General features: G+C 37.8%; 1 protein-coding gene across 1 annotated transcript in view; it reads right to left on the reverse strand.

Annotated features, from left to right (window-relative positions):
* Nucleotides 1-13,519, reverse strand: part of ZNF277 (zinc finger protein 277) — a 134,718-nt gene that overhangs the window by 14,172 nt on the left and 107,027 nt on the right. Inside the window, exons 5-7 of the mRNA XM_061414097.1 lie at nt 10,960-11,051; nt 4,646-4,756; nt 1,762-1,894 (exon numbers count right to left, since the gene is read on the reverse strand). Coding sequence (XP_061270081.1) covers nt 1,762-1,894; nt 4,646-4,756; nt 10,960-11,051 — 336 coding nt within the window. The remainder of the gene's footprint in view (nt 1-1,761; nt 1,895-4,645; nt 4,757-10,959; nt 11,052-13,519) is intronic.

Raw genomic sequence — 13,519 nt, forward strand, 5'->3', positions numbered from 1 at the left:
TTCCAACATAATTCAGAATATGCTTTCTGTCCAATAGATAAAATGGCTCATTATTATCAATTACGCCTTTTGTGGCCAATGGACTTGGATTAAAATTCTTTCAAATTAAGAGCAAAAAACACTTTATTTTGCTTTAGAAAGCTGTCAGAACTGGAACTCCTCATCTTTCTTTCAATTCCAAGGCAGAATTACTTAACTCCTTCTCTTGTCATGAGTAGTTTTGTTAGAGAACCACTGACTGAAACTGCCAATCCTAGACAGGCACGGTAACAACCACTTTGCATGAGTTATCATACAACAAGAGGTCCTGGGAAGTAATGTGGAACTAACAAGTTACCACCAACTGGGAGAATTCAGGAAAGGTCAAAAGGAGAGAGGAGATGCCAGTCCATATGTCCTACTAACTTCCCAGAATCCTTCCTGCTTAAATCCATTTGAGCTGAGAGATATGCGCGCCACCAGGAATAACCATGAGTCAAAATGATTGGCCACAGACAACCAGGAAACTAAACCACTTACCATAAAACCTGAAACTGTGAGCCATGTGGCAGAGCAGTTCTCCTGGGTTCCCTTTGCTGCTCTCCCCCTGGTGCCCCTTCTTAATAAAGTCTCTTGCTTTGTCAGCACGAGAATCTCCTTGGACAGTTCATTTCCAAGTGTTAGACAAGAGCCCACTCTTGGGCCCCTGGAAAGGGTCTCTCTTCCCACAAGAGTTTCCTTCCTTTGCTATGTATACGTAAAATAAAGATCAGCAGACTGGGGGCAGGACCGGTAGCACTCTCCAGTCAGTGTGTCAATCAAAAATCTCTTTTTAAATTTCCAAATGCACCTAAAGAGAAGGAAATTTGCCTCCAACTGAATACCTCTCCTTACACAAAAAGGACTGTAATCTCCAGAGGCCAGTAAATGGTACAGAGGTTTCTGGGCAAGGAGAGTTTGCAAAGTATTTAAAATCCTTGACAATGATAACCCCATCAATCCATCCTACTAGTTTTATATGTATATATATATATTTTGTGTGTGTGGGAAAGAAAGGCGAAGATATTTTAATGGGGGAAAAGGGTATGAGTGAAGAGACTATAAACGATTATCTAGCACAGCACCCAGCACACCCAGACAACAATGTTTTTAGAAAAGAACATAGAAGTCCCTGCATTAATATATACAGAAGTATATAGTATACTGGAGAAGGAAATGCCAACCCACTCCAGTACTCTTGCCTGGTAAATTCCATGGATGGGGGAGCATGGTAGGGTATAGTCCATGGGGTCGCAAAGAGCTGGACACGACTGAGAGACTTCACTTTCTTTCTTTCTATAGTTCCTTTTGGAGAAGGAAATGGCAACCCACTCCAGTGTTCTTGTCTGGAGAATCCCATGGACGGAGGGGCCTGGTGGGCTACAGTCTATGGGGTTGCAAAGAGTCAGACACGACTAAGCAACTAACATACATACATACATATAGTATATAGAATACAACAGTATATAGAATATAGAAGTCCCTGTGCTCAAGGTAACAGACAGTAAATAGGGGGCAATGTGTGGCTATTCAGATGTTTTACATTTATTTATTTGAGCAAGATCCCTACGAGTTCTAGAGACACAACCTTTTTACTATATAAACACCTGGCAAATCAGAGACAAATCAAATCACATTACCTTTTGTAAACTAACCATTGCTTGAAAGTATCCCTCAACCACATTTTGATGTTTATAGACAGGCAATCAAATTTTAAATTATGAACAGAAAAGAAAGCCTTACCAAATAATTGATGACATAAAATCGGTCATATTCTCTGTTCTTAGGATTGATCCGACGATGCTGTTTTTTCCTCATATGATCTTTAAGTGTATTTTTGTCCCTGAAGGTCTTCTCACAATACAAGCACTGCAAGCTACAAGAAAGACAAAAACACCAAGATTAAATAAGGCCCTTGAATAGCTGTTGCAGTAGACCTTTATTATTATTACTGGGTCTTAAAATTTACTCATTTTTTAGGTCTCATAGAGTTTTCAAATGGGATGTAATATCCTTTTTGGAATCCCTCTCACTTTATTCATTTGGCTTTAGAGGATGTATGTTGTGGTTTACTTTGTATTTGGCTATACTGGCCAACTTGGCTATTTAGTTAAAACTATGATAAAGATATCAATTACCCAAATTGATTTTGGTGCTTTACTAACTGAATTATCTATTCTAAAAATGAAAATATGTTCTTCAAATAATTATAATGATAACTAGCACTGGTTGCTTCCACTGAGTGTAATGATTAGTCTGTGATTTGGCATATCCTATGACCTGGTTTGCAGGGTCTAACTCCTAACTCCAGCTGTGGGACTTGGTCAAGTTACTTGTTATCTCTGTTACCACTCATTTTCTGATCTCTAACCTGAAGATAACACCTACATTTTAGAGAATACTTATGACAATGTATACATATAAATTCATAACCATGAGAATAATTTACACAAAATATGAACAATATATGAACACATTTAAACCACGCCTTATTTATATATATATGAATAAAATGCCTAGCATATTCACGGCACACAGTAAGCACTACTTTTACTATCTTATCATTCACATGTTCCTTCTGCTAGAGTATTTCCCCTAACTGGGAATCATTACCTAACGAGGCAGTAATGACCAATTTCAAACAGATTACTAGCAAAATGTCTTTTCTCATACTAAGCTGGACAGTTGATATTACCTGGAACTTCTACCCAACAGTCATAAGAGTTCTACTTTCTAGTCACAAAGAATTCATGAAAACACTAAAATTATAACCGAGCAGGACACTATGGGGCATTCCCAGGACACAACCATTCCACCATGTCCTCTGCCTGCCTCTTGCCTGCAGAAAAGTTGCAGTCTTCCAGGCCTTCTCTGAGTCACAAAAGTCCATCTCAAGAATTAATGACTGACAAGATAGGAACATGTAGTGACAAAAACAGCAGTTGGGTCAGGAGAACTTGCATAAATTTGAATAGTAAATCAGCCATATGGCAGTCATGCAATTTTTAGTTCCTTCTTGAAGTTCCTGATGACCATGGGCATGTGGGCTCCAGATCTACTAGAACCTGAGGATTGATAATGTTAACCTTTGTGATACCGCCCTGTTACCTCAACATCAATCAATCAGAGAATTGTACATAAGCTGATCAAACATAGAGAACAGATTTATGGACACGGGGTGGTGGGAGGGAGAAGGAAGGAGAAGATGAAATGTATGGAGAGAGTCACATGGAAACTTATATTATCATATGTGAAATAGAGAGCCAGGGGGAATTTTCAGTATGACTCAGGGAACTCAAACAGGGGCTCTGTGACTATCTAGAGGGGTGGGCTGGGGAAGGAGATAGGAGGGGGGTTCAAGAGGGAGGGGACATACATATACCTATGACTGATGTTTGGCAGAAACCAACAAAATTCTGTAAAGCAATTATCCTTCAATTAAAAACTAAATAAATAAAAGAATTGCTTCCCTGAAACCCATTAGGGAGTTCTGGTCTTCTGAGCATGAGCCACCTGTTTTCCTTGTGTGGCCCTTGCAATAAACCTTTCTGTGTTAAACTGATGTTTTGGTTTGCTTGGTCTCACTGTGTGTTGGGCACACGAACTTGGGTTTGACAACAAAATGACTGAAATAAGTTTTTGTTGCTATTTTTGAATACTTTTCCATCTTTACCAAACAACATCTCAATTATTTTTTATGCCACAGAAGTAACTATATTCCTTTATAGTAAACAATTTATGGGAAATAAGTTAAGGATATTGATTACTGCTAGTCTTGCTAGAGAACACACCTGGTATTATTTTATAAATGAAGGATCATTCATTAAAAGAGTGAAGAGACTTGTTTTAATGTACTGTTGATACCAGAATTTGAATTTAGAATTTTATAATGGGTATTTCTTGCTCAATGTTATTGCTCCAAATGTTGTGGGCTGAGACACCACATTCATTAGTACTATATTTAAGTGAATAAAACTAGGGTTTGAGAGTAAAATCTTGAGCCCTTTCTTAGAAAGAAGAGTGAACAGATTTTTGAAAGACATTTTGGTGATGTACAGAATTTTATTCCCTATTTCTACAAGTTAAACAGCCAGAATATAACCTCAAGAAAAGTGGAGTGTTATGATATATAAATGTAAATTAACACTAAAGTTAAAAAAATACAAGCAGGATGCTATATTTCACCTAAAGTTGAATAATATCTAGGGATTTGACTTTACTAAATGTGTAGAATAATTATAGAGAGAAGCATAGAAATTAGGAATCCAAAGTGAAGAATAGTAGTTACTCAGGGAGATACTAATGAGGAAGGGAACAAAGGGAGACTCAAGGGACATAATCACATTCTCTTTCTTATGCTGGTAAGTATATTTTTCATACCCTATATAACATACCTTACAGTGGTATATACATTGTTTGCTACATATGACATTTATATTTAAAGGCGACTAAAAGGCAATATGATCTACACAAAATAAAGACTGTCATACAAAATGTGAACTCCTCCAACATGAGAAATGAGAAAATTCTATTTCTTTAATTACTTGTGACTATTAATTTTTAAAAATTCACAGTGGAGTCCAAGATTAAGATAGCTTTAGGTTGTGTTTCATAAAAGTGTACTTACTTGTCAAGCTTTTTCTGTAATGTACACAGAAATTCATTGCAGTTTACAATGTTGTCTGGCAATCCAATGTTGAAAGCATGTTCTCTGGCCATGTGGTTCAAAAGAACAGATCTAGGAAGAAATTTGAGCAATCTGCATTATTTATAACTCATCTAGGAAGAAATCAGGTCAGGAGTATCATTTATATAATGATAACAATACTAATTAGAAGACAAGCAAAGGTTAAACATGCGACACACATTTGGGCTATGAAAGAGTTAATGCCTTATGAAGTTTGGTCGCTAAGTCACGTCTGACTCTTTGCTATTCCCATGGACTGTAGCCCACCAGGATCCTCTGTCCATGGGATTTTCCAGACAAGACTACCAGAGTGGGTTGCCATTTCCTTCTCCAGGGAATCTTCCCAATTCAGGGATGGAACCTGTGTCTCCTGCATCGGCAGGTGTATTTTTTATCACTGAGCCACCAGGGAAGTCTGTGTTATAGTATGCATGTAAGCATATCAGTTCTTTAAAGGGAGTCCAAATGTGTTCCACAATCTGCCACTGAGCAGGATTACACTCTACTGGTGAATTGAGTATCTGTCCTTTAAACTATTAAATAAATGTGCTTTGCCTACTCTTTCAATTAATGAGGAAGAGATAACTGCTCAAGAGAAATATATAAACAAATATAACCCAGGATCACAGACATTTAGTTAGCTTATCATTGGATGCAAAACTGGAATCCACAGTTCACATATCTAATTTCATGTAAGGGTTATGATAACTTGCATACACAATGACCATCTTTTTGGTCAGTTCATGTATAGAAGGAAAATTTTAATTTATGTAATATAATGTAACTTTTACAGAGAAAAAATCTTATGTGTAAAATATATACTTTGGGCGTTTGCCACAAATTTAGTTCATAAAACAAAGGTGACAGTTTTGGGGGACTTATTAGTACACATACCAATGACAGACTATGTACAGTGACATTACACAGTTTATTTTTTCTAACTTGTTTAGACCCATGCTGCTGCTGCTGCTAAGGCGCTTCAGTCGAGTCCGACTCTGTGCGACCCCATGGACGGCAGCCCACCAGGCTCCCCTGTCCCCAGGATTCTCCAGGCAAGAACACTGGAGTGGGTTGCCATTTGCTTCTCCAATGCGTGAAAGTGAAAAGTGAAAGTGAAGTTGCTCAGTTGTGTCCGACTCTCCGTGACCTCATGGACTGCAGCCTACTAGGCTCCTCCGTCCATGGGATTTTCCAGGCAAGAGTACTGGAGCTGGCCCCAAATTGCTTTTTTTTTTTTTCTCTTCAGAAAGTGAAATATAGCATCCACCTTCATGAAAATATTTGACTTTTTTCTTTAGTATATAATAGACACATTTATGAATCTCATAGTTCTTATGTCCATTTGTCCAACCACTTAAGTATTATAGACAAATTTGAATAAAACTAGTATGTGCTGGACTACTCCACAGTACCTTTTGGGCCTGTAAGGGGATCCCCCAGGGACAGCCCAGACAGAGCTGAACTTTTCCAGGGGTTCCAGGCATGAGGCCCAGGCTGTGGAAGGGTCCAGGCAGAAGCAGAGTTGGGGTCCTCTTGCAGGGATTGGGATGGGTGAGTGGCAGGCTGTGAGGCAGACGGTTGGAGAGCTTCCCCTAACCTCAAGCCTGTGCTGGGGCAGAGTTCAGTGCCTCTAGATCCAGACCCTATATTGTACCTGGAAGGATTCAGCAATCATTAACAGCTGGTTCAAGGCCTATGAATGGATTAGGAGGATTAAGGATTACTTCACCCTAGTCCACGTGGCATTAGGATCTTTCACTTTTAAGAGTTGTACTGAATGTACTTATGGGAGATTACTGCTCTCAATTTCTCTGGGACCTAAAGGCTTGATATCTAGGGTCTATAAGTTAGGAGATGGGAGCTAAGCCAATGCATTCTTCCTTTCTCAAATATTTCTCCCTTATTTCACTGTAGGAATAAAGGTTTCCCTACATAGTTAAACAATGCAGTTTGCCTGAAGCAGTATCAATTGGGATAAATGAAAGGTTGGTCACAAAACTTAAATGGAAAATCTGGGGAATGAGATGATTATAGGGGATTGACTTCTAAGGATCTAGAAACACACATGTGCAGGGCTGTGTGCATCCCAAAGAAATCCCTGAGAAGACCCTAATCTCTCACCGGTGGCTGACTCTGAGACTCTATACAAGCAGGAAGTGAAAGTTAAGGCAGAGCTGTAAACTGATGGAGCACTGAAGATAGGTCCCAAGCCAAACACAGAACTCCTTGGCAAAGGAAAGAAGATATGTTTTCTCAAGGCTCGCTGCCATATCATTATTGAACACTGAGCTGAGTAGATATGTTCAGCAGCCATACTTGACAAAGAATACGTGCTTTAGAGAATTAGTTCAGGAAACTCACTAAATACACAAATAGCAACAACAAAAACTCTGTTTGCGTAGGGGCAAATTTAATTTCTGTAGTTATCACATTATTTAAAATGTTGAGTTTTCAACAAACAAATTACAAGACACGCAAAGAAAAGAAACTATGGCCTACCATATGAAAAGAAAGTAGTCAATAGAAACTGTCACTATTTCTGAGTAAGCCCAAATGTTGGACATAACAGACAAATATCATAAGATAAATTAGATTACAAAAATATGTGCAAAGAACTAAAGAAAACCATGACTAAATAATCAAAAAAAGGTATAAGAAGGATACCCTTACGAAAATGGGAATACTAATAAAAAGATAGAAATTCAACAAAACATACAAATTCTGGAGATGAAATGTATAGTAACTGAAATGAAAAATTCACTAGAAGGGCCCAAAAGAAAATTTGAATTGGAGAACAAAGAATCAATGAACTTGAAGATCAATTGAGATTTTTCAGTCTGCAGAACAGAAGAAGAAACAACGCCGAAAATTAAATTGAGCCTCAGAGATTATTACATCTACCAATCTATGTATAATAGGATTCCCCAAAAGCAAAAAGGATAGGGGCAGAAATAATATTTGAAGAAATAACAGCTAAAAACTCCCCAAATTTGATGGAAAACATTAACTGAAACATTGAAGAAGCCCGATAAACTTCATGTAGAATAAATTAGAGACCCATACCAAGAGAAAAAATGAAGATGAAATCAAGACATTGCCAGATAATAAAACCTGAGCAAATTCATTGTTAAAGGACTTGCCCAATATGAAACTAAAACAAACCCTTTGGGATAAAATAAAATAATGCTAGATAGTAATTCAAATATACATTAAAAAAATATGCACCGGTAAAGGTAGTCACATAGTCAAATATAAAAGGCAGTGTAAATGAATTTCTGTTTATAAATCTTTTCTTCCCATATCTGATGTAAAAATAACTGCATGAAACAAAAATTTTAAAGACATGTTAATGAGCTTATTATGTATAAAGATGGAATTTATGTGACAATAATAGCACAAAGGAGTGGGGGAGGAGCAAGCCATTTTGGAGCAAATTTTTCTATGTTTTGTTGAAATTACACTGGTATTAATCTGAGTTCAACTGTTTTAAGTTAAAATGTCAGTTGTAATCTCCAGTGAATTATAGTGGATCGTGAGTAGACCACTAGAAAATAACTCGAAAAATAAGGTAAAAGTAACAAGGGAATTGAAATGGTGCCCTAGAAAATGTCTACTCACCAAAAAAGAAGGCAGTAATGGAGGAAAGAAATTTTTAAAAACTTTATTAATAAACAGAAAAATGGTATAAGTAAATCCCATCTCATCAGTAATGACACTACAATAAACATTAACACAGGATAGCAAGAATGTCCTCATTTTTCTATCCTTGACCATTATCCACGCCATATGTTTTTCTATTGTTTTTATGCCCAGGCTGGAAGAACACAAATATAATCCCCAAACATCGCTAATATCATGCATAGCTGGAATCAGGTTATATTGTTGATCTTTCATTATAAACAGACTTTTCATAAACAAGAGCAGCAGAAGGATAGGGGACATTTTATAAAAATAAGACATTGCTTTTCTTTATCATTGGTTAAAGCTGTGGCAAGTGGTGCAGTGATAAAGAATCTGCCTACCAATGGAGAAGACGCAGGAGACGCAGGTTTGATCCCTGGGTTGGGAAGATCCCCTGGAGTAGGAAATGGCAGCCCACGCCAGTATTTTTGCCTGGTAAATTCCATGGACAGAGGAGCCTGGCAGGCTACAGTCCATGGGGTTGCAAAGAGTTGGAGAAGAGTGAGCACCCACGCATGCACATGCACTCGGTTGTATGGTGCAAGATAAAGCAAACTTCTGTCTCTGCAACAGGCTGACTGCCTTTCTCTATCAAACTTTCACTCATTATATCCTGATACCCATGTATCCCTGAGTTTAATATAAGGATATACATTTCAAATCATGTCAGTATCTACATTTATCAAAAAAACTTAAGCTATAGAAAATAAAAATATTTGTAGATTTTTAATACTAGAGATTCCTAATAATAGTCACATGGCTCCTTACTGGGTTAATCATAGTCTTAATGTTAAATCAGAAATAACATGTTAAAAAGAAGTAGCAGCGCTTGGTAAACTTTTTGATAGATAGCTGGTCCTCACTGCCATCCCCATAAATCTCTTTGAAATAGACAGTGTTAAAAGCATAATGACTGGCCTTGGCATAGGTTTTCCTCTATGCTAACTGATCTATATGAGTATCAAATCTTCATAACTGGTGTTTTCAACATTGATGCTTCATCCAAACCCTTTTCTAAATTCAAACAAATAGTTACCCTCTCCTTTTCGATGTTTTTCAGACAACAATGTTGGATACTGTGCTTAGCCATTTTTTTAAAACTAAAGACTGCTTTCCTTCAAGTGGGCAGCAGAATGATTGTCCACTCTATGTTGTCATTAAAACTATTCCCATTTCCTAGAGTTACAACTTCATGACTTGTATTTAATGTACACTTGTAAATATTACTGTTGTATAAAAAGAAATTTGTCTGGTCTTTGTCTTTGGTTCCAGGCACTGAACTTCAAAAACCCTTGGAATTTGTTATGCCAATAAAGTAACTTGTGGTAGGCTTCTAGAATGTTTCAGAACAGGGGTTAATTGCCATAAAGACTAAATAAGTGATCAAAGTTTAGGGACCCAGAGCCACCCTGACCTCCAGAGAGGAGAGAGGGTCTGGAGACTAAGTTCCATAATTAAATTAAGTATGCTCACATAATGAAGCATGTAAAAATTCTGGATACCAAAACTCAGTGAAGATTCTTGGTTGACGTGCCAGGAGGTGATAGATTCTGATTCTTTGAGAAGGCACAGAAGTTCTGTGTTTAGGACCCATCCAGATCCAGCTCTATGTGCCTCTTAATCTGACTGTTCCTGATCTGTATCTTTTATGGCTAACACTTTTCTGAGTTTTGTGAGTCATTCTAGTGAATTAATGAACCTAAGCAAATTATTGGTGGAAATCTCTGAATTTGTAGCCAGTTGGTCAAAAGTGCAGCTGTCCAAGGGAATTTCTGAATTTGTGTGGTATCTAAAGAGAGGGCAGTCTTGTAGGGGATGATGCCCTTAAACCCACAGTGAAGTGAAGTGAAGTGAAAGTCGCTCAGTTGTGTCCAACTCTTTGCAACCCCATGGACTATATAGTCCATGGAATTCTCCAGGCGAGAATACTGGAGTGGGTAGCCTTTTCCTTCTCCAGGGGATCTTCCCAACCCAGGGATCAAACCCAGGTTTCATGCATTGCAGGCGGATTCTTTACCAGCTGAGCCACAAGGGAAGCCCAAGAATACTGCAGTGGGTAGCCTATCCCTTCTCCAGTGGAATCTGATGCTAACTCTATGTGATTAGTTTTAGAACTGAATCAGAGTATATCAGTTGGTTTTAGGCCAGTTGGGGCTGGTGACAGAATTACCAATTTCCCATTTATTTTCCCCCTTAGATCTTTATCATTTTTAATGTTTAAAAATAAAACACCAAAAGCTGCTGAAGGTTTAGAGTTTACAAGTTAATACAGAAGGGCACATCTGTTGCACATGGTCTTGGCCTGTCAACGGATTTTAAAAAGCCCTACAACATTAAACAGAAATCTATTTCTGGCTTTTAAAAAAATTTATTCCCCTACTTTGCTTAGAGCAACTACATTCCATCTTTGATGTTTGGTATATTAAAAAAAAAAAAATTACTGTGGATATACGAAAGGGGACTGAGCCAATGCATGTAACTTAATCTATATAAGATTAAAACACCCACTGTCAGCATTTTGATAAGTTTTCAGATGAAAAACAGTAACATTTAAATACATACACAACAGCTACCTGTTTCCGAGGAACTCCTCATTGCAAAACATACAAATGCCATGAAAGCTGTTATCATTTCGTTCTTGTTGCTGTTGCTCCAGAATTTCTTTCTGTAAAGGAAAAACAGATACATTATGTTATCTGTAATAAATGCATAGCTAGCTAGTGAAAAATGTCATGGTCTGGTTGGGAGGAAACTGGAGAGAGGCACAAAGGAAGTAAATGAACACTAATGATATTTCAAATTTCTGCATTCCTGTTCTTGTACCTAAATTCCAAGTTCATACAGTTAAATGCCGGACAACACAGTATTTGGATAGCTATGCAGGAAACAAAGTCAACAGGGTCTTACCATCCTTTCCCGACTTTGTCCTTTCTCCTATCTTTATCAGTAATTTCCCAATCTCATTCTCTTCCAAAAGTAAAAATGTGCTCCTTTCTGAAATTCTCAGTTTAGTTTGTAATCAAGTTCTGATCAATGTTTTTTACTTGATCTGTCTTTCATATTACTTCTCTCCACCAATCCCATTGCCATCACCCTGAATCCAGTCTTTAGTCAGTCATTATGAGATTACTATGAGTAAGTCTCCTAGAAGGTCTGCCTGATTTTAATCCTTTTTTCTACCATATTCACCCTCTCTTTGGCAGGTAGAAAAAACTCTTAGAATTATTTTCATGTATAATTATCTTGTTACTCTCCAATTCATATAATTTAAAATATGCACCAGTAACATCCTATTCTAGTCAAGGTGGTTCTATACATTGCTTTTCCTTGAGGTGATTTTATTTCTCTTTGCTTTTTCATTCTTATAAATATTAACTGTTCTTTAAGATCCAAGCTGATTCCTATTTCTGCCATGTAGTCAGCTCTGAATTACAGTACAATAGTTGAAGAGTTCAGACTCTGAAACATTGAATAGAACTAGATTTGAAGCCTGATGTGCTGTACCCCATGGGGTTGTTGCAAGGAGTTGGATACCACTTAGCGACTGAACAACAATTACAACTCACTTATACTTGATATTTTATTTAACCTCTATAATACATAGTTTTCTCAATTTAAGATGAAAATACTACCTCACAGCATTGTTTACAGGATAAGATCAGAAATTTGTGTAAAGAATTCAGATTGCACACATGTATGGTCAGGCCACTCAAGATGGCTGTTCTCCTGCTCTCTGTACATCCCCTGCCTAACCAGTCCCTGCTTCACCTCTATCTTACATACAAGACTGACCATAAAGAAGGCTGAGTGCCAAAGAATTGATGCTTTTGAACTGCGGTGTTGGAGAAGACTCTTGAGAGTCTCTTGGACTAAAAGGAGATCAAACAAGTCAAATCCTAAAGGAAATCAACACTGAATATTCATTGGAAGGACTGATGCTGAAGCTCCAACACTTTGGCCACCTGATGTGAAGAGCCCATTCATTGGAAAAGACCCTGATGTTGGGAAAGATTGAAGGCAGAAGTGGGTGACAGAGGATGAGATGGTTGGATGGTATCACCGACTCAATGCACATGAGTTTGAGCAAGCTCTGGGAGGTGGTGAAGGACAGGGAAGCCTAGCGTGCTGCAGTCCATGGGGGTCGCAAAGTATGGGATATGACTGAGTGACTGAATAATAACAACACATGACACATTCCTACACACAAGCCTCAGGCCCCAGCTAGTGATTGTTCTTATCAAAGGGGCAGTGAGGGGCATGCCCCTTTACTGGTCTCCTGGTAACTAAGGAGCTCATCTGACCTCACTTCCCCTATGATTGGTAAATTGCTTTACCATCATCTCTCTTGCTTGCTTTATTTTCTGAATGGATATGAAAACTCTGAAATTAAAAGAGAGTGTTTTATGCTGTTCTTATTTTACATCTGCATACTACTCTCCAGCTACTCTTATAACATGAAGCTCAAAATAGGAACTTCATAAAGTCCATTACTGATTCTATAAATATTTGTAGGACAGCCTAAAAAGGAGCTAGTATCTAGAAGCTTAATAAATTCCACTGGTACTTCTGGAAATCTATCATCAAACATTTAGAAATATTAATCCACTGAAGGAAAAAAAAATCAATTCAATCAACTTCTGCTTTCAGTCATGATGAAAATAATGGATACTGGACTTCCCCTTCCCCTGTAAACTATTATAAAACAAGTTGCTTCATATATTGTATCTGTTTTCAGAAAATGGATAATAGCACTGTGATGGATGAGTAAAAATAAATAATACATTGCCAGTTTTCTGTTGGGTAGTATTTTCCAAATCACAACACAGGGAAGTTAAACCCAAATGAAGGGTATGTATCTACCTCAGTTGGTGGAGAAGAAAAAAGAAAAGAAGAAAAAAAAGACTGGCATTTAGCATACTTTAAAAGCAAGAGAAATTTGTGGGACAAGGTACTAGAGAGAAGAAGCTTTAGAGGAGGAGCTCAAGAAACCTAGACTGGGATTCTTTGTATCTTTGCCCAAATACTGAGCTCTGTACATATAGGGGTAATCCCTGGTGGCTCAGTGGTAAAGGATCTGCTGCAATGCAGGAGACATGGGTTTGATCCTGGGGTTGGGAAGAGCCCCTGGAGAAG

Source organism: Bos javanicus, chromosome 4 (assembly GCF_032452875.1).
Source record: "Bos javanicus breed banteng chromosome 4, ARS-OSU_banteng_1.0, whole genome shotgun sequence".
NCBI classification, from domain to species: Eukaryota; Metazoa; Chordata; class Mammalia; order Artiodactyla; family Bovidae; genus Bos; species Bos javanicus.